This window comes from Oncorhynchus mykiss, chromosome 13 (genome assembly GCF_013265735.2).
Source record: "Oncorhynchus mykiss isolate Arlee chromosome 13, USDA_OmykA_1.1, whole genome shotgun sequence".
Classification (NCBI taxonomy): Eukaryota; Metazoa; Chordata; class Actinopteri; order Salmoniformes; family Salmonidae; genus Oncorhynchus; species Oncorhynchus mykiss.
Window position 1 is genome coordinate 10,843,115 of NC_048577.1, and position 26,715 is coordinate 10,869,829.

A 26,715-nucleotide genomic window follows, 5' to 3' on the forward strand; every position below is an offset into this window, starting at 1 on the left:
CCTGACAAAATGTCAAAAATATAAAACAATTAGAGTGTCATTTCCCCAAATTTGAAACCCTTATTCAAGGTTTCAAAGACCTCTCTGATGAGAGTAGGCTACCGGTCCTGTTGGTGGAGGACGCAGAGAGCTGTGGGTTGGCAGCACACTACATGCTGCCTGCCATAAGATGAGGGACAGTGACTGACAGACCAATCAACCTGCACATGTACTCTACTGTATGCTTATTGTTATTGTTGAATGTAGGGTTATTTTGACCCTTGGTTATTGTTGTTACTGTTGTCCCGTTGACAATTCTGATTCTTATTATTTTCATATTGTAAATATCCAAAATAAGCTTTGGCAATATGTACATTGTTATATCATGCCAATAAAGCAAATTGTATTGAATTGAATTGAGAGAGAGACAGAAAGACAGAGAGAGAGAGACAGAAGAGAGAGAGAGAGAGAGCGAGAGAGAGAGAGAGAGAGAGAGAGAGACAGAAGAGAGTGAGAGAGAGAGACAGAGAGAGAGAGACAGACAGACAGACAGAGAAATAGAGAGAGAGAGAGAGAGAGAGACAGAAGAGAGTGAGAGAGAGAGAGAGAGAGAGAGAGAGAGAGAGAGAGAGAGAGGGGGGGGGGTCAAGAGAAAGGACTAAAAAGTGGTTGAGCTTTTAAATCCATGTGTGTAAAATATGGTTGGTTTGTACTCACATGCCCGAGCGTGTGTGTGCGTGTGTGTGTGTGTGTGTGTGTATGTGTTCTCCTGTGTATTTGTGTGTGTTTTGCCTGTGTATACAGCGTGTGTGTGTATATGTGTGTGGGTCCAGACCTGCAATCGCGCTCAAACTCCTTGGACTCGTCAGTGCAGTAGAAGAATCTGCCTTTGAACAGCTGCACAGCCACCACAGCAAATATAAACATGAAGAGCATGTAGACGATGAGGATGTTCAGGACGTTCTTCAGAGAGTTCACCACACAGTCAAACACAGCCTGGTGGACAGAGAGAGAGAGGGACAGAGAGAGAGAGAGTGTGTGTGAGAGAGAGAGAGAGAGAGAGAGATAGAGAGAGAGAGAGAGAGAGAGAGAGAGAGAGACAGACAGACAGACAGAGAGACAGAGAGAGCAAGAGAGAGAGCGAGAGAGAGGGAGAGAGAGAGAGAGAGAGAGAGACCATACAGGTAGAAATACAGTAGTAGAGTTGTCACATATAAATATATAGACATGCGGGAACACCCTGCCTCCCCCTCCCAGTACCTTTAGCTTGGGGAGTCGTTTGATGGTCTTGAGAGGTCGTAGTACCCTCAGTACTCTCAGAGACTTGATAGTGCTGATATCTTTCCCTTTGCCACTCCCCCTACAGGTTGGCATGGGAATAACACAACAACGTCAGTGCCGGGGGGAGAGGTGGAAGTTAAAGTTCAAAGGGCACTTACCACACCCGTTTGTGAGAATATAGGCCTAGCCCATTCTTTACCCATCCTTAGGGTCAGGAAAAGCTCCTGTCCTGGTTGGGGTAACTTATCTCTCATACATAGATAGTCAACAGTTGACAAGGCTAGCACACTTGTCTTACACAGGTTAAAACATAGTACAGAGACAATCAGATCTCAGTCTCTTTTTCTGCAAAAAAATGATCCTTCTATATGAATCACATGAACCGATATGTGATCAGTTGTTTGATCAGCTGGTTTCATGGCCAGTAGACTCTTGAGAAGCATGTTTCAACCATTACATATTATCAACAGACATCTGACGGGATGCCCAGCCAAACCTCTTTCTTTCTTTTTCACAACATTATCCAGGAGAATGTGAGTGGATGTCAGGGTGTTATAGTATTATTACAAGGCAGGATTATCATTTCAACAATGTAATCCATGAGCCTGATACCATTATGGACTCATAATCCATTATGGGCTCATAACCCTCAGTCCCAACAGGGTTGAATGGTTTCCTTTCCTTATCTCCTTATACCGCTGCCTATAAAAGGGATGGATACCATTCCGGTTTATTGTCACCCTCAGATAAGTGATGTGACTTGAAGGAAAGGAGACGAGGAAAGGATGCTATCTGAGACGATTGGGACGTGGCCATATGACATTGCTGATGTCAGTCACAATATGTGACATCACAGATAGAACACAGAACAGTTCATTCAACCAGAAGGAGGAATTATTTAGTCTGTGTCATCAGGGCTGCGTCCAACATGTCACCCTGCTCCCATATAGTGCACCACTATTGACCAGGCCTAGGGCTCTATAGAGGGAATAGAGTGCTATTTCAGATGCAGCCTGTTGTGGTAAATGACAAACGACATCCTGTGTTTTTATGTGCCTACTTCCTTTTATTCATAACAATAGGGGGCTGTAGATCCCAGGATTTGTACTGCCTATAAAACAATACTAGGGAAAGAAAAATCTCGACGTCAAGGGGACCATATCAGAGAGTTGATCTTTACTGTAAGTGGAATGACAGCCATTTTAAAAACAAGGACCGTCGGCTGGAGGACTGCCAAGGAGCAGGAGCAGAGAGTGTGTGTGTGTGAGAGAGAGGTCTTTCATCAAGCCTTTAACTATGAACTGCAGAGGTCTGCTCTCTCAAATTCTCAAGACAATTCAATTCATTGGTGATTGATTGAGTCTGGTCTTTGGCAACTGTAGTGTGTTGTTTGTGTGTGCTTCGATAATCAATATGCCTTACTCTGCTGATCCTCAATAGACTGAATAGACTAGAGTCCTCTCTATCAGAGCAGTATGAGAGTATTAGAGAAAAGCTCTTCTCGGGATAGGCATTAAGAATTTGCATTTATAGCAACTGTATTATAGACACCTATACAATGATAGCATTAGCTACTATATATAGCATTAGCATGTAGCGTTAGCTACTGTATATAGCATTAGCATGTAGCATCAGCTACTGCATACTCGATTAGCATGTAGCGTAAGCTACTGTATATTGCATTACCATGTAGCAATAGCTACAGTATATGCGATTAGCATTACCTTTAGCTGCAATATATAGTGTGAGCATCAAGCTACTATATATAACATTAGCATAAGCTATAGTATATAGACCTATACAATGATAGTAAGTAGCATTAGCAAGAAGCATGTTGCATTAGCTACAGTATATTACAGATACTGGTACAATGATAGCAAGTTGCAATTAGCTACAGTATATATCGCATTGTAGACACCTATTAATACAATGATAGCATCTATGTTCATTGGTGAATTGCATCTTTTAGATTTTTAACACTTGCTTTAGCTACATTAAGCAAAACACTATGCATCCGGTTTGTACTGCATTGAATCATTTTAGGGGGATATCATGAAGCGTTACAATTGGTTCCTGGAGGTGGAGGGGTTCCGGAATGGTCCACAGGCAGACCAAATGTGGGTGTGACAACAGTGAATGGAGGAAGAGAAGGCAACGAGAAACGACGAGAATGGGAGCGGAACGACTAGAGGAACAAAGAAAGAAAGAGAGAGAAGCCATTTTGGACCGGACAAAGAGAGAGAGACAGCAGAGACAGAAAGAGAGAGACAGTGAGACAGACAGAGAGAGAGACAGTGAGACAGACAGAGAGAGAGACAGTGAGACAGACAGAGACAGAACTTTACTTTACTTTGCGAAGCTCCTGTAGAAATCACCAAGGCAACGACAGCGAGAAAGGGTCAGTGACAGCAACAGAGAGAAAGAACAAAAGATGGAGGGATAGGGAGAAAGAGAGGAAGAAAGACAGAGACACACTTACAGAGATAGAAAACACAGCTAGAGACAGGAAAGGGGGAAGGGGTTTGGAGAAGGAGAAAACACCCATATGAGAGACAGACAGAGAAAATAGGAGAGGAAAGCAAGATGGAGTGCTTTTGGATAGATATAAACCCCAATCCTCTCCCCAACACTCTGACTCCTCCCACCAACTCTGGTTGCCATGACAACAACTGTGATGTCGAAGATGGAATGTTTACATACCTGTTCACAAAAAAAAGACACTTACTTATTTCCTTTGATTACCTTAATAATATTGGTAATAGTGCAGATCCATTTCTTTTGATTACATAATACTACTGATAGTGGAGACCTTTCTTCTTATTACATAGAAAGCCTTACTGAGACAACCTAAACATGACTAAATTCTAACAATTGTAACTAGGTTCTGTTACAAAAGGTGGCGAAGTCTTAAACCTGCCAAATGGATTATTACCTATTTACCTGCTATTTACATTACTTACTACATTATTAGTAGTACCACTATTAATACATACAGTGCTACTTACTACTATGAATATTACTAGCACTATATATACTATTATCATGACTTCTACTCACTTACTACCTACACTATTGTATTATACCTAGGCTGCAGTCCAAACTCAAAGTAGACAGCCCTCGGCCGTAAACCCTCTGCCCTTGAATGATGTTTTACATCCAAGTGTACCTTAAATGTCACTTGCCCAAGTGAGGGAGAGTGATGATCGGAGAGGCAACGTCCTTGGTGGAAATCTTGAAGTTTAACTTAAAAACACAGAAGTCGCCACAGAAGTCGCTAGTGTGTGATGGGACAAGAACATCCCTGCCGGCCAAACCCTCCCCTAACCCGGACAACGCTGGGACAATTGTGTGCCGCCCCATGGGTCTCCAGGTCGCAGCCGGCTGCGACAGAGGCTGGACTCAAACCAGGATGCAGTGCCCTAGACCACTGCGCCACTCGGGAGGCAAGCTATCTACGTTTTATAGGCTCCTCACTACGAGACTAAGCCAATTTGCCAACAATAAAATCCTAATTTTGTCTGACCACCAGAGTTTGACATGTGACTACAGTTTGCATTGAATTGTGGGTCATATCAACCCCACACGTGATCAAAGTTCTTCACTCGCTCCTCCGAGCTAAAGCGAGGGCTGAGGGGGTAAAGTTTGGGAGTTGGACCTCCGCTTAAGATGGCAATCAAACTGCATCCGGTTTCGACGGGGATTCTCCAGAGGGAAAGTGGCGAGGGCTGAGGGGGAGTGTTTGGACTGTAGCCCTACTCTCCTGTTGGATCCTCAAAGCCATTCATTGATGGTTAGAGGAATCGGTTCGGCCCTCTACTTATCTATCTCTCCCTGTATTCATTCAACAGCAATACTTATCGATCCTACTCAGCAATTTATTTAGTCAAATAACTAAACACAATATTCCACTAAGTTCTCTCTAAATAGGTGGAGAAGTCAGGTGGAAAGTCCCTGAAGCCTTTCTTCACAGTAACGGCTGTATTCATTTAACAGTAAAACTGATCTTATCTCTTAATAACCATCAATTAGCCAGGTCTTAACTGAGACAAACATCTCATTAGATCTATTGTTATCTAATGGGCCCCGCAAGGCACGGACGTACTGTAATACTGTACAACACAGGGCAGTTTAGGCGTGGGATCTAACAAATGTATTTTGGGGTAGTTTTCTGCTCATTGAGAGAGAACAGTAAATATTGTAGACACCGTAGAACAGTGGACACCGTTCATCTACATACGGTAACCATAAAAACAGACACGCGCACGATACATCTTCACACACATGCATACACACACAGGCGTAAGTACGCACGCGTACAAACACACACACACAGATTCAAATGCATAGTCCAAGTGGCTCGTAAACATGCAGTTCTCGATCATTGTGACAGTCCAGTGTCATTCAATGACGGTGCCAGAAGCGGATTTGTTGAGTCAAAAACCTTAACGTGACAGTCTTGTCTCCCCCTATGTGAGACTCAACAAATCAAGGCTCCACAGAGACAAGTGGAGCCCTAACCCTGAGCATCAGGGTAGCCCTGAGCAAATGGAGGAAGTGGACAAGAGGAGGAGTAAAGGAGAAGAGGAAGGGAGCGGGCTGGGAAAGGTGGAGAGGAGGAGGGTTGAAAGGTTGGGGGAGAGAAGAGAACAGGCCACCAAGGAGGTAAGGAAGGCAGAGAGGAGAAAAGGAGGAGTAAGGAGAAATATCACAGGAACAAGGAAAGGTGGCGGGAGGAAAGAGAGAAGTAAGGAGGGAGAAAGGAGGGAGGGAAGCATCCTCTTGGAGGGGAGGGAGGGGGACGTCATGCTGGAGAGGGTGCAGTAGGCCAGTGGAGTGATTTTAAACTCGCAGAGAGAGTCAACAAACCTATCAGTCTCCATAGAAACAGCCACGTTGAGGACCACCAACTATAGGCAGTTCAAACTACTGTCATACACTACAAACATACACATCATACATAACAATATACAGTGGCTTGCGAAAGTATTCACCCCCTTTGGCATTTTTCCTATTTTGTTGCCTTACAACCTGGAATTAAAATTGATTTTAGGAGGGGTTTGTATCATTTGATTTACACAACATGCCTACCACTTTGAAGATGCAACATTTTCATCGTGAAACGAACAAGAAATAAGACACAAAAAAAAGAAAACTTGAGCATGCATAACTATTCACCCCCTCAAGTCAATACTTTGTAGAGCCACCTTTTGCAGCAATTACAGCTGCAAGTCTCTTGGGGTATGTCTCTATAGGCTTGGCACATCTAGCCACTGGGATTTTTGCCCATTCTTCAAGGCAAAACTGCTCCAGCTCCTTCAAGTTGGATGGGTTACGCTGGTGTACAGCAGTCTTTAAGTCATACCACAGATTCTCAACTGGATTGAGGTCTGGGTTTTCACTAGGCCATTCCAAGACATTTAAATGCTTCCCCTTAAACCACTTGTGTTGCTTTATCAGTATGCTTAGGGTCAGTGTCCTGCTGGAAGGTGAACCTCCGTCCCAGTCTCAAATCTCTGGAAGACTGAAACAGGTTTCCCTCAAGAATTTCTCTGTATTTACCACCATCTATCATTCCTTCAATTCTGACCAGTTTCCCAGTCCCTGCCAATGAAAAACATCCCCACAGCATGATGCTGCCACCACCATGCTTCACGGTGGGGATGGTGTTCCCGGGGTGATGAGCGGTGTTTTCCTTGATGGCCAAAAAGCTCAATTTTTGTCTCATCTGACCAGAGTGCCTTCTTCCATATGTTTGGGGAGTCTCCCACATGCCTTTTTTGCAAACAACAAACATGTTTGCTTATTTTTTTCTTTAAGCAATGGCTTTTTTCTGGCCACTCTTCCGTAAATCCGAGCTCTGTGGAGTGTATGGCTTAAAGTGGTCCTATGGATAGATACTCCAATCTCCGCTGTGGAGCTTTGCAGCTCCTTCAGGGTTATCTTTGGTCTCTTTGTTGCCTCTCTGATTAATGCCCTCCTTGCCTGGTCCGTGAGTTTTGGTGGGTGGCCCTCTCTTGGCAGGTTTGTTGTGGTGCCATATTCTTTCTATTTTTTGATAATGGATTTAATGGTGTTAAAAGTTTCTGTTTTTTTATAACCCAACCCTGATCTGTACCTCTCCACAACTTTGGCCCTGACCTGTTTGGAGAGCTCCTTAGTCTTCATGGAGCCACTTGCTTGGTGGTGCCCCTTGCTTAGTGGTGTTGCAGACTCTGGAGCCTTTCAGAACAGGTGTATATATTCTGAGATCATGTGACAGATCAAGTGACACTTAGATTGCACACAGGTGAACTTTATTTAACTAATTATGTGACTTCTGAAGGTAATTGGTTGCACCAGATCTTATTTAGGGGCTTCATAGCAAAGGGGGTGAATACATATGCACGCACCACTTTTCCGATTTTGTTTTTGTTGAATTTTTTTTAAACAAGTAATTTTTTGAATTTCACTTGACCAATTTGGACTATTTTGTGTATGTCCATTACATGAACTCCAAATAAAAATCAATTTAAATTACAGGGTGTAATGCAACAAAATAGGAAAAACACCAAGGGGATGAATACTTTTGCAAGGCACTGGATATGTACTGATCAATGCTGTGCATATATACACCCTTGTATGTACACCTTCCTCAGTCCTTGTGGTCTCCTAGCATTGTACTTGTCACACTCTTTCAATGCACATGTACAATTACTGCATGTTACATCATCAATCAAGTTACCATAGCAACCGTGTTATTGTCACATTCATGCTACATGAACAATCTAGTAACCATAGCAACCTGCAGCTGTCCAGAAACACAAAAGGTCACCTTGGTAGCACCATAGAGATCCAATTAAATTACTAGAGGGGCCATGTCATAAATCCTCAAAGGTCCAGAATGGGGTGAAAATGGAAGCAATATTGGACAGGGAGAACTTCAAACCAGTCTAATTGGAATGACTGGCAGTAGATTCCTGATTTTACTTATGCGGGAAAATAAAAGTAAGGCATGTGATATATCAGAAATTGTGTAATATAATTATTGTCAACCTAAAATATTTATTTATATTTTCTATTAAGGCATCTTAACTTTTACTCAAGTATGACAATTGGTAACTTTTTCCACGTCTGTAAATAGCCTCTAAAATATATGTAAACAGACCATTAATGTCTCAATTTGTGTTTTCTTGGAATGCTGTGAGTGCGATTATATGATACAATCAGTACTTGTTGCATTTACAACTTGTCTAAGTCCTATCATCAGCTGATTTCAGCCAGTGTATGGCTGTGGGTTGACTGCATTGTTTGAAAGGAATGTTGGCGTATTGGCAGTTCATTTGAATAATTATTGGAATCATTCCTCTAAAACTGTCTGGCTAGCTAGCTAACAAACACAGTGCAGATAAATTCTTTGAATTCATTATTTTACACAATATCTTATCACAGCACTGTCAAACCACGGTTGACCAATGCCCTGACCAAAATGGCTGACCTTTATCCCATCATAAGAAGGTTCATGACCATTCTAGTATTCTAATTCCTAATTCTATGTGTAGCACAGATCAAAACATTGGTCACATTCTGCATCATAGAATGTTAGTGACATCTCAATCCGACATTGCCGTGAAGACACAAGGACACGTTCAGCTTCTTCCTCTTGTTACATCATCAACACTGTCAGCACCTCATCGTAACACATCCCAGCCAGGTTTGTGTGATGTCATCATGTAATCCATGTGAGTACCAGTGCAGGCATGCCATAGGAGCTGAGGAGGATGTACACACACACACACACTCTCTTTCATTCTTTCCTTCTCTCTCTCCTTCCTCCACCTTCTGCCTCTCGTCTCCATTCTCTCGCTCATTCATACTCAGGCACATATATCCATATACAACTGTCGATATGCGGACAATATCTCAAGATAAAAAATCATTCCACCCTCAGTGACCTGCCCCAAACATTCACCCCTCTCCTCCCTCCTTCCCTTTCTCGGCTCCCCCAGGCTCCCCCAGGCTCCCCCAGGCCGTGCAGAGGATAATAAATAGTAAAATACCTGCTCTTCTGGTGGATGAGTGGAGTGATTACCGGTAACCATTAACGGGTGTGTGAGGTGTGTGTGTGTGAGGTGTGTGATGTAACGGGAGGACAGGGCAAGGTGTGTGCCTCGCAGCTCTGAACCAGAACGACCTGGGCACTAGAGGGTTACCGGGTGCCTGGGGAACCCTCAGCCTCACACAGCGTAAGGGGACAGGGGCGCTCTCAGGAGGTTTGGGGGAGGGGGTGGGAGGGAGAGGATGATTGGGTGCAGTTGAAGGCTGGGAGATGTGGAGAAAGTTGGGGGAGGGATTAGGTGGTCGGGTGATTGGGTAGGGGTGCATTTAGTGGGGTTTGGGGGAGTTGGGAGGTTTTTGGGGGAAGGCAGGTTGGAGGGGGATGCAACAGTGAGCTAAGTTGGGGAGGGAGGTGGGAGGCAGGGGTTAGATGCAAGTAGTTGGGTGGGAGGGCAGCTGAGGGCTAGGTTTAGGAAGGTGGTGGTGGGGGGTGTTGGAGTGAGTCGTGTAAGGTAAACTGGAGGAATCATTAGTAAGATGGCCGGCTGACTTGTGGCTGGTTGAGAGGAGTGTAAAGAGTGAAATGTGAAGATGTGATGAAATAATGAATGAAAGACATGGAAAAGGCAGATGTAGACTAGAGAGTTGAGTCTCATATTGAGAGAGTGGATGAGACACAAAGACACAGAGATGGAGAGGCCGCTTAGGACGGAGAGAGAGATGGGTAGAGAGAGAGAGAGAAAGAGGTCAGGCCCGTGCTGTGTGACTAGTCAGAGAAATAATCAACAAACAATCAACAAAAATAATGACAAGAAAGAGAGACACACAGAAAGTGTTAGGCCAGGAAACAGAGCAACAGGCACAGAGGAAACAAGAGATGGAGGGATGAGAAAGAGAGAGAACATGGAAATACAGGACAGAGAGACACACAGAAAGTGTTAGGCCAGGAAACAGAGCAACAGGCACAGAGGAAACGAGAGATGGAGGGATGAGAAAGAGAGAGAACATAGAAATACAGGAAAGAGAGACTACATATGAAGTGTTGAGGCAGTAAGGGCCAGACAATGCATCAGGCAAAGGAGTGAAAGGCGACTGAAAGACAGGGTGATGAAAAGAGGAGTGTGGGTCAAGAGGGGGGAGACAGAGCTGGGGGGGGGGGGGGGGGGGGGGACACTTACGTGAAGGCGAAGGCCACCAGAGCACCACTAACCACTATAAAGTCCAGGATGTTCCACAGGTCCCTGAAGTATGAACCCTGATGTAAGAACAGGCCTAGCACCACCATCTGGGGACAGAGGAAAGGAGGGGTGTTAGTACACACACACACACACACACACACACACACACACACACACACACACACACACACACACACACACACACACACACACACACACACACACACACACAATAGGGCACTCACGAACGCAAGCACACACGTATACAGACGCTAAAACAGACATTAACACTCTGTATACTACCTTGATCAACATCTCAAACGTGAAGACACCCGTGAAGACATAGTCAAAGTATTTCAGCACCTGAGAATGACAGAGTAGAGGTACCAAGATAGGTCACATACCTGGGCTGTACGTACACTGTACATACACATTATTGAAATAGACAGGTCACATACCTGTACACTATACATACACATTATATTGATAGATAGGTCACATACCAGTACACTGTACAGTGGTGGCCAAAAGTTTTGAGAATGACACAAATATTAATTTTCACAAAGTCTGCTGCTTCAGTGTCTTCAGATATTTTTGTCAGATGTTACTATCGAACACTGTATAATTTACAAGCATATCATAAGTGTCAAAGGCTTTTATTGCCAATTACATGAAGTTGATGCAAAGAGTCAATATTTGCAGTGTTGACCCTTCTTTTTCAAGACCTCTGTATTATGCCCTGGCATGCTGTCAATCAACTTCTGAGCCACATGATGGCAGCCCATTCTTGCATAATAAATGCTTGGAGTTTGTCAGAATTTGTGGGTTTTTGGTTGTCCATCCACCTCTTGAGGATTGACCACAAGTTCTCAATGGGATTAAGGTCTGGGGAGTTTCCTGGCCATGGACCCAAAATATAGTTTTTTTGTTCCCCAAGCCACTTAGTTTTCACTTTTGCCTAATGGCAAAGTGCTCCATCATGCTGGAAAAGGCATTGTTCATCACCAAACTGTTCCTGGATGGTTGGGAGAAGTTGCTCTCGACGGATGTGTTGATACAATTCTTTATTCATGGCTGTGTTCTTAGGCAAAATTGTGAGTGAGCCCACTCCCTTGGCTGAGAAGCAAACCCACACATGAATAGTCTCAGGATGCTTTACTGTTGGCATGGCACAGGACTGACGGTAGCGCTCACCTTGTCTTCTCCAGACAAGCTTTTTTCCGGATACCCCAAACAATCGTAAAGGGGATTCATCAGAGAAAATGACTTTACCCCAGTCCTCAGCAGTCCAATCCCTGTCCCTTTTGCAGAATATCAGTCTGTCCCTGATGTTTACCTGGAGAGAAGTGGCTTCTTTGCTGCCCTTCTTGACACCAGGCCATCCTCCAAAACTCTTCGCCTCACTGTGCGAGCAGATGCACTCACACCTGCCTGCTGCCATTCCAGAGCAAGCTCTGTACTGGTGGTGCCCCGATCCCGCAGCTGAATCAACTTTAGGAGACGGTCCTGACGCTTGCCAGACTTTTTTGGGTGCCCTGAAGCCTTCTTCACAACAATTGAACCGCTCTCCTTGAAGTTCTTGATGATCCGATAAATGGTTGATTTAGGTGAACTCTTACTGGTAGCAATATCCTTGCCTGTGAAGCCCTTTTTGTACAAAGCAATGATGACGGCATGTGTTTCCTTGCAGGTAACCATGGTTGACAGAAGAAGAACAATGATTCCAAGCACCACCCTCCTTTTGAAGATTCCAGTCTGTTATTCAAACTCAATCAGCATGACAGAGTGATCTCCAGCATTGTCCTCGTCAACACTCACACCTGTGTTAACGAGAGAATCACTGACATGATGTCAGCTGGTCCTTTTGTGGCAGGGCTGAAATGCAGTGGAAATGTTTTTGGGGAATCAGTTCATTTAGAGAGAGAGACAGTGAGAGAGAGACAGAGAGAGACAGACAGAGAGAGAGACAGAGAGAGAGAGACAGAGACAGACAGAGAGAGACAGAGAGAGACAGACAGAGAGAGACAGAGAGAGACAGACAGAGAGAGAGACAGAGACAGACAGAGAGAGACAGAGAGAGACAGAGAGAGACAGAGAAAGACAGAGACAGAGAGAGACAGAGACAGAGACAGTGAGAAAGATATATAGAGAGACAGAGACAGAGACAGAGAGAAAGATATATAGAGAGACAGAGACAGAGACAGAGAGAGAGATATATAGAGAGACAGAGAAACAGTGAAAGAGTGAGCGAGGCAGGCGTAGAGGTGTCTCACGTTGGTGAAAACACAGACAGAGATACAAAGACAGACAGACAAGTGCAGAGGTGTTGTCTCATGTTGTTGAGAGGCAATTCAGAGAAATATACACACACAACACGAGTGGAAAGACCAACAGAGACAGCTGGATAGAAAGAAAAGCACGGGAGAGAAACAGAAAGATGTGTGTTGTCTCACTTGGTTGCTTGGTGACTCAGGCCAGACAGGGTCCTCTGCAGCCAGGGCGATGCTGCTCATTGCGATCACAGACAGGATACTGAACTCAAAGTACTTCCTGGTCAGGATGTAGTGGCAGCACCTACGGAACCTGCAACACACACACACAATACAACGCACCCACAAAGTGATGCATGCTGTTTCAATAGTCTGTGTAGCTAGCTTGTTACTCTGTCTTATTTTTCCAGGAATCATGGGGCTCCTTTCATGTTCCAACATTTGACCAAATGGACTACGCATCTGGGAACTTTGTCTGTGCTCCGTTCTGTGTGGTTAAGATTGGACTGGTACTCCCCTCTTCCGTTTCCTGAATGGAACATAACTTCTCTCTCTATCACACATACACCATATGACCAAAAGTAGGTGGACTTCTACTCGAACATCTCATTCCAAAATCATGGGCATTAATAAGGAGTTGGTGTCCCCCTTTGCTGCTATAACAGCCTCCACTCTTCTGGGAAGGCTTCCCACTAGATGTTGGAACATTGCTGCGGGGACTTGCTTCCATTCAGCCACAAGAGCATTAGTGAGGTCGGGTACTGATGTTGGGCGATTAGGCCTGGCTTGCAGTCGGCGTTCCAATTCATCCCAAAGGTGTTCGATGGGGTTGAGGTCAGGGCTCTGTGCAGGCCAGTTAAGTTCTTCCATACCGATCTCAACAAACCATTTCTGTATGGACAACACTTTGTGCACAGGGGCATTGTCATGATGAAACAGGAAAGGGCCTTAACCAAACTGTTGCCACAAAGTTGGAAGCACAGAATCGTCTAGAATGTATGCTGTAGCGTTAAGATATTCCTTCACAGCCTCTCGAGTGGTGCAGCGGTCTAAGGCACTGCATCGCAGTGCTAGAGGCATCACTACAGATCCGAGTTCGGTCCCGGGCTGTGTCGCAGCCGGCCACGACCGGAAGACCCATGAGGAGGCGCAGAATTGGCCCAGCGTTGTCCGGGTTAGGGGAGGGTTTGTCCGGGTTAGGGGAGGGTTTGTCCGGGTTAGGGGAGGCGTTGTCCGGGTTAGGGGAGGGTTTGTCCGGGTTAGGGGAGGGTTTGTCCGGGTTAGGGGAGGCGTTGTCCGGGTTAGGGGAGGGTTTGTCCGGGTTAGGGGAGGGTTTGTCCGGCTGGGATGTCCTTGTTGAGCTTTACACCACTCCAGCCGACGCTTGGCCTTGCACATGGTGATCTTAGGCTTGTTCTTCCATGGAAACACATTTCATGAAGCTCCTGAAGAACAGTTATTGTGCTGATGTTGCTTCCAGAGGCAGTTTGGAACTTGGTAGTGAGTTGCAACCGAGGACAGATGATTTTTATGCTCTACGTGCTTCAGCACTCGGCGGTGGATTTTATACACCTGTCAGCACCGAGTCTGAAATGGCTGAAATGGCTGCATCCACTCATTTGAAGGGGTGTCCACATACTTCTGTATATATAGTGTACAACACCCACGTACACACACACACACACTCACGGGTTGGTGGTGGACAGTATGAAACAGGAGCTGAACGGGGGCATTGGTTTGGGACCATCTTCATCGCCCCCTTCATCCTCCTCTTCCTCCTTCTTCTCCTCATCCTTCTTTTTCTGGTCTGTGTTAGCATTCTTGTTCACTGAGATGAAGAGAGGAAAAAAGGAGAGAGCGAGAGAGAGAGATGAAGAGAGAGAGAGAGTTGAAGAGAGTCAAGAGAGAGTGTCAAAGTATTAGAATGATCCAAAATAGTACATTCACCACCCATACATAAACTCACACACACCCCGCCTTCCCCCACACACACCCACCCACCTTGCAGGATGGCATTGGTGGAGGGATATGGATAGACAGGAGGCATCATATCCACGACCGTATGAGCCGGCTTGGCCATACTGGTCAGAATTAGACTGTCCATACTATGGTGGTGTGTGTCTGCTGTCACACTGCGGTTCAGGAGGTTATTCACAAGGTCAGGGTGGTCTGGGGGCAGCGGGTGGAGGGTGTGGTCGTGTAGTTTGCTGTTGTTGAGGAGGTTGTCTAGGTCTTCCCTGTACTGACTGTCCTGTCTGAGAATGGGCCGAGCGGTGGAGAGGTTGGGGCCACTGCAGTGGTGGTCTCTGACGGAGGGATGGGGGGTGGGAGAAGAGGGAGGGAGAGGGAAAGAGAGGAAGAGTGAGAGGGGGTAGAGTTTGGGGGAGGCAGGCGCAAGAACAGTGACATCTTGAAAAAACATAGTTACTATGCTGCTTATTTAATGACATACAGTACAGGACACTGGCTTTGACAAATCAATAGCACTCTACACCACCGTTCAAAAGTTTGGGGTCACTTAGAAATGTCTTTTTCTTTTTAAATAAAAGCAACAAAAAAAAGTCCATTAAAATAACATCAAATTGATCAGAAATTGGCAGATTTTTAATGGAATATCTACATAGGCGTACAGACAATGGACAATGACCTAAAGTACAGCTCCAAACTATGCAATAACTATTTAGGGAAGAAGCAGTCAGCTGGTATTCTGTCTATAAGGGAGTGGCAAGCACAGTCACCAGATCTCCACCCTATTGAGCTGTTGTGGGAGCAGCTTGACCATATGGTAGGTAAGAAGTGCCCATCAAGCCAATCCAACTTGTGGGAGGTGCTTCAGGAAGCATGGGGTGAAATCTCTTCAGATTACCTCAACAACTTGACAACTAGAATGCCAAAGGTCTGCAAGGCTGTAATTGCTAAAAATGGAGGATTCTTTGACGAAAGCAAAGTTTGAAGGACACAATTACTATTTCAATTAAAAATCATTATTTATAACCTTGTCAACGTCTTGACTATATGTCCTATTCATTTTGCACCTCATTTCATGTATGTTTTCATGGAAAACAAGGACATTTGTAAGTGACCCCACACGTTTGAACGGTAGTGTACATACTGTTGATCCCCAAAGGAAACATTAGGTTTGATATTGACAGATTCAGACACAGACACACGGATCCTCTGTCACTCACTTTCTAACTCGATGCTGTCGGCTCCTCTCTCCATGCCGATGACGCCTCGGCCTCCTCCCCTCCCCCTCTACCTCACCCCCCTCCCCTACCACTACCCCTTCTGTCCCCTTACACTTATGCCTTCTCCCTCCCTCCTCCCCCTCCCTCCTAACCCTCCTGTGCCTCCTCTTCTCATCCCCCACTCCTCCCTCGCTATAATGCGGTGACACACTCCTCCCCTCCTTCCCTTCTTTATGCCTACATCTCCTTCCATGTTCCCTTCTTTCTTCAATACCCTCCAGCGTCTGCAGGGACAATCTGCTCCCCCCGTGCCCCAGACGGGCCTCTCTCTCTGGGCCACTACCTCCCCTTGGTTCACCCCCCCTGTATCTCTGATGGTAGCAGGCCTGGCGTCTGATGTATTCTTCAGCCCTCTGCTGGCCCAGGGTGTCCTGCGGGTCTAGAGGGGGCTCTCCGGGCCGGGTCTTGTTGGTATTGTTGTTGCGGTTGTCCTGGGGGTTGACCACCAGCGGACGGTCCAGGTGGGTCTTCATGTCCCCCGCACGATGGGGGTACGACACCTGGGGAGGGAGGGGGTTAAGGATGGTAATGATGTTATCTTCTGAAACCGGATCAATAAGTTACTTTATATAGGCAAACAACAAGGGCAGAATCCTAACACGTGGACCTCAAGTTAAGATTCTTCCATAAATAAAGAAAACCCTATGTTTATTCTCTTCTAACTTAAATCCTTTCTCCTTTCCTGAGCCCGACTCCTAGAACCAGAGATGTGCAGAGTTTAGCAAACAGTCTGCCATTTTGTCACCAAAGGTTCTATTTGTGGATGTAACTAGTGGGACATTTTTGGCACCAATAGCTACCAGTAATTTACCAAAGTTACCGGAATTGTCTGTAATTTTGGTAATTAACAGGTAAGCTATGACAATCTATGATAACTTTGGTCATTCAGACCTGAATAACGTAATAAAAAATGTATTCGCATATTGTCCATAAGTTTCTAGTGGATAGACCATAATGGTTCAAGAGAAAAGAGCCTAGTTAATGGAAAAAGCATTTCATCAACAACGGCGTTGTTTTCAATGAACTCTGCAACTCTTCCAACTGTTGACTTTTTTCACAACAACCACCAGTTTGGCGGCAGAACATTTACAACGTTGAAATACTGACACAGTAAAATAAATAAAAGTCTTGCAAATGCCAAGAGGGTGCAAAGCTGTCGTCAAGGCAAAGGGGGGCTACTTGAAGAATCTCAATTATAAAATATATTTTGATTAGTTTAACACTTTTTTGGTTACTACATGATTCCGTATGTGATATTTAATAGTGTTGATGTGTTCACTATTATTCTACAATGTAAAAATAGCAAAAATAAAGAAAAACCCTTGAATGAGTAGTTGTTCTAAAACTGTTGACTGGTACTGTATATACACAGTATAAGTTTATCTGAGACTCTATGGGTAACATTTACACTACAGTGTTGTTATTACTGTGTAATCATTCAGTACAGGACTACAATCTCAGTTACTATTTTTTACACTACATTTACACTGTAAGATTAGTTATTGTTGAAGTTACACTGTACTGACATGCATAACTAGACAGTAAAAAAGGACTGTGAAGTGTTTTATTGTCTCTCTCACCCCCCCCCCCCCCCTCTCCTCTGACCTTCCAGTGTTCTGTGTCTCTCACCTCTCTCCCCCCTCTCCTCTGACCTTCCAGTGTTCTGTATCTCTCCCTCCCCCCTCTCCTCTGACCTTCCAGTGTTCTGTATCTCTCCCTCCCCCCTCTCCTCTGACCTCCCAGTGTTCTGTGTCTCTCACCTCTCCCCCCCCTCTCCTCTGACTTTCCAGTGTTCTGTGTCTCTCACCTCTCCCTCCCCCCTCTCCTCTGACCTCCCAGTGTTCTGTGTCTCTCACCTCTCCTCCCCCTCTCCTCTGACCTTCCAGTGTTCTGTGTCTCTCACCTCTCCCTCCCCCCTCTCCTCTGACCTTCCAGTGTTCTGTGTCTCTCACCTCTCCCTCCCCCCTCTCCTCTGACCTTCCAGTGTTCTGTGTCTCTCACCTCTCCCTCCCCCCTCTCCTCTGACCTTCCAGTGTTCTGTGTCTCTCACCTCTCCTCCCCCTCTCCTCTGACCTTCCAGTGTTCTGTGTCTCTCACCTCTCCCTCCCCCCTCTCCTCTGACTTTCCAGTGTTCTGTGTCTCTCACCTCCCCCCCCTCTTCTCTGACCTTCCAGTGTTCTGTGTCTCTCACCTCTCCCTCCCCCCTCTCCTCTGACCTTCCAGTGTTCTGTGTCTCTCACCTCTCCCTCTCCTCTGACCTTTCAGTGTTCTGTGTCTCTCACCTCTCCCCCCCCTCTCCTCTGACCTTCCAGTGTTCTGTGTCTCTCACCTCTCCCTCCCCCCTCTCCTCTGACCTTCCAGTGTTCTGTGTCTCTCACCTCTCCCTCTCCTCTGACCTTCCAGTGTTCTGTGTCTCTCACCTCTCCCCCCCCCCCTCTCCTCTGACCTTCCAGTGTTCTGTGTCTCTCACCCCCCCCTCCTCTGACCTTCCAGTGTTCTGTGTCTCTCAACTCTCCCTCCCCCCTCTCCTCTGACCTTCCAGTGTTCTGTGTCTCTCACCCCCCCCCCCCTCCTCTGACTTTCCAGTGTTCTGTGTCTCTCACCTCTCCTCCCCCTCTCCTCTGACCTTCCAGTGTTCTGTGTCTCTCACCTCTCCCTCCCCCCTCTCCTCTGACCTTCCAGTGTTCTGTGTCTCTCACCTCTCCCTCCCCCCTCTCCTCTGACCTTCCAGTGTTCTGTGTCTCTCACCTCTCCCTCCCCCTTCTCCTCTGACCTTCCAGTGTTCTGTGTCTCTCACCTCTCCCTCCCCCCTCTCCTCTGACCTTCCAGTGTTCTGTGTCTTTCACCTCTCCTCCCCCTCTCCTCTGACTTTCCAGTGTTCTGTGTCTCTCACCTCTCCCCCCCCCCCCTCTCCTCTGACCTTCCAGTGTTCTGTGTCTCTCACCTCTCCCTCCCCCCTCTCCTCTGACTTTCCAGTGTTCTGTGTCTCTCACCCCCCCCCTCTCCTCTGACCTTCCAGTGTTCTGTGTCTCTCACCTCTCCCTCCCCCCTCTCCTCTGACCTTCCAGTGTTCTGTGTCTCTCACCTCTCCCTCTCCTCTGACCTTTCAGTGTTCTGTGTCTCTCACCTCTCCCCCCCTCCTCTGACCTTCCAGTGTTCTGTGTCTCTCACCTCTCCCTCCCCTCTCCTCTGACCTTTCAGTGTTCTGTGTCTCTCACCTCTCCCCCCCCCCCTCTCCTCTGACCTTCCAGTGTTCTGTGTCTCTCACCCCCCCCCCTCTCCTCTGACCTTCCAGTGTTCTGTGTCTCTCACCTCTCCCCCCCCCCCTCTCCTCTGACCTTCCAGTGTTCTGTGTCTCTCACCTCTCCCTCCCCCTCTCCTCTGACCTTCCAGTGTTCTGTGTCTCTCACCTCTCTCTCCCCCTCTCCCCTGACCTTCCAGTGTTCTGTGTCTCTCACCTCTCCCTCCCCCTCTCCCCTGACCTTCCAGTCCTCCGTGTCCATCTCGTTGTACAGGGCCTCTCTGCTGGTCATCAGGTTCTGTCTCCTTATCTCACTGGTCCTCTGTTCCCACACGGATTTACCACCAGCCTTATTATTCTTCTGCTGCTCCTTACTGTGGGGAGAGAAAAAAAGAAAGAAAATTAGGAAGAAATAAAGAGAGAGAGAGAGAGAGAGGGAAGTGTAGAAGAAGAAGATACGGAGAGGAAGATAGGGATAAGAAAGAAGAGAGGAGAATGGGATCAGTTGTGAATGTTGCTAGACGAGATAGAAGAGATAACTAGACGTTTTTTTTCTACCAGCCCCCCTAAGCGATGATGTCATAGACCCAACAGCAGACAGACAGCCAGTGAGAAGAGTCCTTGTAGCCCACATAGGAATACACTGCAGAGGTTGCTGTGATGATGATGATGATTACGATGATGATGGTGGTGAAGATGATTATGATGGAAGTGCCAAAACATCGACAGATACCTCAAATTATTAAGGTAGTTTTTACACATAAATTGTTTATTACAAGATTTTGTTGAATAAGCCTTTTTGTTTGTTGAATTTTCAACCACATTATTTTACCAACATTATATCAACAAAATCTCAAACAGTTTGTTTCAATATATACAAACGATTCCCTTCTTGCGAGACAAAGACAGAGACGAAGACATAGCCATGGACTTTTGAGAAGGTAGGGGGTGAAATGTGTTACAGCCTTCAGCCCCCCCTCAACTGCACACCCACCCCCCTCCCAAATGACCCCTCCTGTACTTCCCCTCGAGTACCTCACTAACACCTCTTACCTCCAACGATTCAGATATTTCAGATCATTCTAGACGTGAATGATGACAAATCCTCATAGAAAAGAATGGTCAGTTTTCAATTCAAATATGACATTTCAATTCATCCTTTTGAATCTACTGAATTGAAACTGGAATTGACCCCAACAACCCCAGCTAGCCAGCTTATCACACCTACTAACAAAATGACAGCCAGCCAGAGGTGAACAAACAAACACCAAAACAAGGATCAGGAATTAGGATTGGCAAAACCCAAAAACGTTCCCAAAGTTCCCAGGTTTTCCAGAAACCCCAACTGGAATATTCCAACTGGAAATGTTCAAATATATGTATTTTTTTAACCCCGGAGGTTTTTAGAATGTTGCAACCCTAAATCATGAAACAGCACGGAAAGACAGACTGAAAAAACGACACGAACAAAAGAACGACACAAACTTCAAAAATAAAGGAAAAACAACACCAGAAAAAGATGGATGAGGAAAGGATCACATGAAAAGTAAAAAATAAAAAAGTAAAGTGTAAAATGAGATAAACGAGTAAATACCAGTCAAGCACATTCTCTGTGGCATCGATACGCTCAGTTTTTGTTACTGTCACTCTGAAGAGGAGACAAGGAGGGGAGGGAGCGACACAGCCGACATAAAAACAACGCCGCCACAACCTTCCTCCCACCACTTCTACCGTACACAACGTTTATATACAACCTTCTCACAACATTTCCTTTTTTTTCTTTCTGTCCACAACGTTTCCACAACGTTGAGAAGAGTGAGTGTGCTCAGAGTGTTGTTAGTGTCATGAGAAATAGGGGTGTTAGGAAGGTGAATCGAATAAAAACAATGTCCTCCCTCCACCTCTACTATATACAACATTCACAAGAGTGAAAGAGTGAGTCCTGGCAGTTAGTGTAAGAAGATGTGATAAACCTTCTCAGAACATTTACAGAACCTTCAGACAACCTTTAGACAACGTTTAGAAGAGTGAGTTAGTGTGTTCGTGTAGGAAGAAGGAGGGGTTGGTGGAGGAGGGTTGGTTACCGGTAGGTGGCGTGTATAAAAACAGCGTTGCTACAACCTTCCCATGTTTAAATAACCTTTAGACAACGTTTAGAAGAGTGAGTTAGTGTGTTCGTGTAGGAAGAAGGGGGGGTTGGTTTGGAGGAGGGTTAGTTTCCGGTAGGTGGCGTGTATAAAAACAGCGTTGCTACAACTTTCCCATGTTTAAATAACCTTTAGACAACGTTTAGAAGAGTGAGTTAGTGTGTTCGTGTAGGAAGAAGGGGGGGTTGGTTTGGAGGAGGGTTAGTTTCCGGTAGGTGGCGTGTATAAAAACAGCGTTGCTACAACTTTCCCATGTTTAAATAACCTTTAAACTAGGGTTGTCATGATACCAGTCTCACAAGAAAACAAAACATAAAGCCACTTCAAACCAAATGACATTTTATTAGTCACATGCGCCGAATACAACAGTGAAATGCTTACTTACAAGCCCCTAACCAACAATGCAGTTTTAAAAAATATGAATAAGAAATAAAAGTTACAAGTAGTTGAAGAGCAGTGTGCAGGGGCACTGGTTAGTCAAGGTAATTTTTCCTTTATTTAACTAGGCAAGTCAGTTAAGAACAAATACTTATTTTTAATGACGTTCTAGGAACAGTGGGTTAACTGCCTTGTTCAGGGGCAGAATCCCCAGCTCGGGGATTAGATCTTGCAACCTTTCGGTCACTAGTCCAACGCTCTAACCACTAGGCTACCTGCCGCCCCATATGTACATGTAGGTAGAGTGACTATGCATAGATAATAACAGAGAGTAGCAGCGGTGTAAATGGGGGGGGGGGGGGGCAATGGAAATAGTCTGGGTAGCCATTTGATTAGATGTTCAGGAGTCTTATGGCTTGGGGGTAGAAGCTGTTTAGAAGCCTTCTTGGACCTAGACTTGGCACTCCGGTACCGCTTGCCATGCGGTAGCAGAGAGAACGGTCTATGACTAGGGTGGCTGGAGTCTTTGACAATTTTTAGGGCCTTCCTCTGACACCGCCTGGTATATAGATCCTGGATGGCGGGAAGCTTGGCCCCAGTGACGTATTGGGCCGTAAACACTACCCTCTGTAGTGCCTTGCGGTTGAAGGCCGAGCAGTTGCCATACCAGGTAGTGATGCAACCAGCAAGGATGCTCTCGATGGTGCAGTTGTAGAACCTTTTGAGGATCTGAGGACCCATGCCAAATCTTTTCGATCTTTAGAGGGGGAATAGGTTTTGTCATGCCCTCTTCACAACTGTCTTGGTGTGCTTGGACCATGTTAGTTTGTTGGTGATGTGGACACCAAGGAACTTGAAGCTCTCAACCTGCTCCACTACAGTCCCGTCAATGAGAATGGGGGGCGTGCTCAGTCCTCCATTCCTGTAGTCCACAGTATCTCCTTTGTCTTGATCACGTTGAGGGAGAGGTTGTTGCACTGGCACCACACGGCCAGGTCTCTGACCTCCTCCCTGTAGGCTGTCTCGTCGTTGTTGGTGATCAGGCCTACCACTTTTGTGCATCTGCAAACTTAATGATGGTGTTGGAGTCGTGCCTGGCCATGCAGTCATGAGTGAAGAGGGAGTACAGGAGGGGACTGAGCATGCACCCTGAGGGGCCCCTGTGTTGAGGATCAGTGTGTCGGATGTGTTGTTGCCTACCCATACCATCTGGGACCGGCCTGTCAGGAAGTCCAGGATCAAGTTGCAAAGGGAGGTGTTTAGTTCCAGGGTCCTTAGCTTAGTGATGAGCTTCGTGGGCACTATGGTGTTGAATGCTGAGCTGTAGTCAATGAATAGCATTCTCACATAGGTGTTCCTTTTGTCCAGGTGGGAAAGGGCAGTGTGGAGTGAAATAGAGATTGCATAATCTCTGGATCTGTTAGGGCGGTATGCACATTGGAGAAGGTTTAGACTGTCTGGGATTATGGCGTTGATGTGGGCCTTTCAAAGCACTTCATGGCTACAAAGTGCTACGGGTCAGTAGTCATTTAGGCAGGTTACCTTAGTGTTCTTGGGCACAGGGACTATGGTGTTCGGCTTAAAATATTTTGGTATTATAGACTCGGACAGGGAGAGGTTGAAAATGTCAGTAAAGACACTTGCCAGTTGGTCAGCGCATGCTCGCAGTACACGTCCTGGTAATCCATCTGGCCCAGCGGCCCCCTGCGGGGGGCATGATCACACAGTCGTCCAAAACAGCTGGTGCTCTCATGCATGTTTCAGTGTTATTTCCCTCGAAGCGAGCATAGAAGTAGTTTAGCTAGTCTGGTAGGCTCGTGTTACTGGACAGCTCTAGGCTGTGCTTCCCTTTGTAGTCTGAAATGGTTTTCAAGCCCTGCCACATCCAACGAGCGTCGGAGCCGGTGTAGTACGTCCTCTATTGACACTTTGCTTATTGGATGGTTTGTCGGAGGACATATCGGGAATTCTTATAAGCTTCCGGGTTCGAGTCCCGCTCCTTGAAAGTGGCAGCTTTAGCCTTTAGCTTCGTGCGGATGTTGCTTGTAATCTATGTGTTCTGGTTGGGGTATGTATGTACGGTCACTGTGGGGACGACGTCTTCGATGCACTTATTGATAAAGCCAGTAACTGATGTGGTGTACTCCTCAATGCCATCGGAAGAATCCCAGAAAATATTCCAGTCTGTGATAGCAAAACAGTCCTGTAGTTTAGCATCTGCTTCATCTGACCACTTTGTTATTGACTGAGTCACTGGTGATTCCTACTTACATTTTTGCTCGTAAGCAGGAATCAGGAGGATGGAATTATGGTCAGATTTGCCAAATGGAGGGAGAGGGAGAGCTTTGTACGCGTCTCTGTGTGTTGAGTAAAGGTGGTCTAGAGTTGTTTTCCATCTGGTTGCACATTTAACATGCGGATAGAAATTTGGTAAAACAAATGTAAGTTTCTCATGTTGGAAACAAACAGCCTTACGATGTCTCCCGGAGTCACATGTTTCTATTTCAAGCTACAGCACACTACATTTTACAGGACCAAAGAGTTTAGTCTGCTTTCTGTTTTCCTTCCTGCCATGGAAAATCAGGTGTCGTAGTATTGCGATACTGGTCCTACGACAACATTTAGAAGAGTGTTTGGAGGAGGTTAGTTGTTGGAGTAATGTGTTTGTGCCTCTGTTTAAATCACCACCACAAAGTCAAAGGCATTAGCATCTGATATATGGCACCTTGAATGTGTGTCTATGGCTGCATTTACACAGGCAGCCCAAGTCTAATCTTTTGCCCAAAAGAGCTGATCTGATTGGTCAGAAGATCAGAATTGGGCTGCCTGTGTAAATGCAGCCTGTCATATTGTGTAACATGAAGTCTTGATAAACAGTATCTTAATACAGTATTGTTCATGTATAGCAGGGAAATGTACACACACCGTCCCATCCCCATCCCCTACGTCCTCTAAGACATGACTAAACCTATTGTTCTCCGGGTAAAAAAACACTAAGACAGGCGCAGTGCACCGGGTAAGGACTTTTTATAAAGGCCTGGAGGGGCTTATGTAAAATCTGCTTCTCCTTGCAGAAACAGCAGACAATGGAACACACACACACAAAAGGGCACATCAAACATTTCAAAGGGCCACAGAATTTCAGTAGAAACTATTTCCTTTTCCTGTCACTGTCTTTGATGATAAGAAGATGCCATTCTTCTGGCTGTAGTCTGTCTTTGCCCGCTAGTGTTGCCGCGTAGCCACTTAGCTCGTTTCCATTGACTCTGAATGGAATTAGGGTGGAATTACGTTTTAGTGCACTCACTCACTGTCAAATTTGATGATGCTTCGTATGTTTTTTTATGGGACCTTGCCACTCCTCGAAGCTCAAACTAGTATATTTAACTATGCTTCCTTCTCATAACTAGTATAGTGTATTTAACCTCCTTCTCATAATTACTGAAGTGTATTTAACCTTGTACCTCTCTTGATGATGACTGTGATTAAAGTTGAAGAAGCCTAGGTCAGTGGCTACAGAGATTTAGGTCGAGTGGGAGATGGAGTGAGCGTCTTGAAGTGTGTGTTGGTCGGATTGAGTAGAGTGTTGGAGTGTACATTAGACTGAGTACTGATGTACTGTGTGTGTGTGTGTGTGTGTGTGTGTGTGTGTGTGTGTGTGTGTGTGTGTGAGTGTGTGTGTGTGTGTGTGTGTGTGTGTGTGTGTGTGTGTGTGTGTGTGTGTGTGTGTGTGTGTGTGTGTGTGTGTGTTTCCAGTGTATCAGTATATTTGCTTTCATATGTGACACAACTGAAATAACCACAGATCTAGCAACAGACAGATAGATATAATATAGATAGAATATAGATAGAATATGGATAGAATATAGATAGAATATGGATAGATAGATGTATATAATATAGATAGAAAATAGACAGATAGAATTAGATAGATAGATAGATGATAAAGTATAGATAGATAGATAGATAGATGATAAAGTATAGATAGATAGATAGATAGATACAGTGCATTCAAAAAGTATTCAGACCCCTTCACTTTTTCCACATTTTGTTACATTACAGCCATTTTGCAAATGTATAAAAAAAACCCGCAAATATCACATATACATAAGTATTCAGACCCTTTACTCAGTACTTTGTTGAAGCACCTTTGGTAACGATTACAGCCTTGAGTCTTCTTGGGAATAACGTTTGGGTCTTCTTGGGAATAAAGTTTGGCACACCTGTATTTGGGGAGTTTCTCCCATTAATCTCTGCAGATCCCCTCAAGCTGCACCGCTATTATCAGGTCTCTCCAGAGATGTTCGATCAGGTTCAAGTCCGGGCTCTGGCTGGGCCACTCAAGGACATTCAGAGACTTGTCCTGAAGCCACTCCTGCGTGTGCTTAGGGTTGTTGTGCTGTTGGAAGGTGAAACTTCGCCCCAGTCTGAGGTCCTGAGCCCCCTGGAGCAGGTTTTCATCAAGGATCTCTCTGTAATTTGCTCCGTTCATCTTTCCCTCGATCCTGACTAGTCTCCCATGCTTCATCGTGCAGATGGTGCCAGGTTTCCTCCAGACGTTGCGCTTGGCATTGAGGCCAAAGAGTCTTGGTTTCATCAGACCAGAGAATCTTGTTTGCCATGGTCTGAGAGTCCTTTAGGTGCATTTTGGCAAACTCCAAGCAGTCTGTCATGTCTTTTACTGAGGAGTGGCTTCCATCTGGCCACTCTACCATGAAGGCCTGATTGGTGGAGTGCTGCAGAGATGGTTGTCCTTCTGGAAAGTTCTCCCATCTCCACAGAAGAACTCTGGAGCTCTGTCAGAGTGAACATCGGGTTCTTGGTCACCTCCCTGACCAAGGCCCTTCTCCTCCGATCGCTCAGTTTGGCCGGGGGGCCAGCTCTAGGAAGAGTCTTGGTGGTTCTAAACTTCTTCCATTTAAGAATGATGGAGGCCACTGTGTTCTTGGGGACCTTCAA

The 26,715-nt window shown here is 45.7% G+C and overlaps 1 protein-coding gene across 1 annotated transcript in view; it reads right to left on the reverse strand.

The window, feature by feature from the left end:
- The window catches only part of LOC110494931 (voltage-dependent P/Q-type calcium channel subunit alpha-1A), a 133,202-nt gene that overhangs the window by 62,774 nt on the left and 43,713 nt on the right, over positions 1-26,715 (reverse strand). Inside the window, exons 18-29 of the mRNA XM_036942587.1 lie at positions 20,826-20,879; positions 19,449-19,605; positions 16,088-16,490; positions 15,931-16,030; positions 14,744-15,048; positions 14,432-14,570; positions 12,926-13,055; positions 10,776-10,835; positions 10,473-10,579; positions 3,611-3,622; positions 1,240-1,339; positions 815-975 (exon numbers count right to left, since the gene is read on the reverse strand). Of these exons, the coding sequence (XP_036798482.1) occupies positions 815-975; positions 1,240-1,339; positions 3,611-3,622; positions 10,473-10,579; positions 10,776-10,835; positions 12,926-13,055; positions 14,432-14,570; positions 14,744-15,048; positions 15,931-16,030; positions 16,088-16,490; positions 19,449-19,605; positions 20,826-20,879 (1,728 nt within the window). The remainder of the gene's footprint in view (positions 1-814; positions 976-1,239; positions 1,340-3,610; positions 3,623-10,472; positions 10,580-10,775; positions 10,836-12,925; positions 13,056-14,431; positions 14,571-14,743; positions 15,049-15,930; positions 16,031-16,087; positions 16,491-19,448; positions 19,606-20,825; positions 20,880-26,715) is intronic.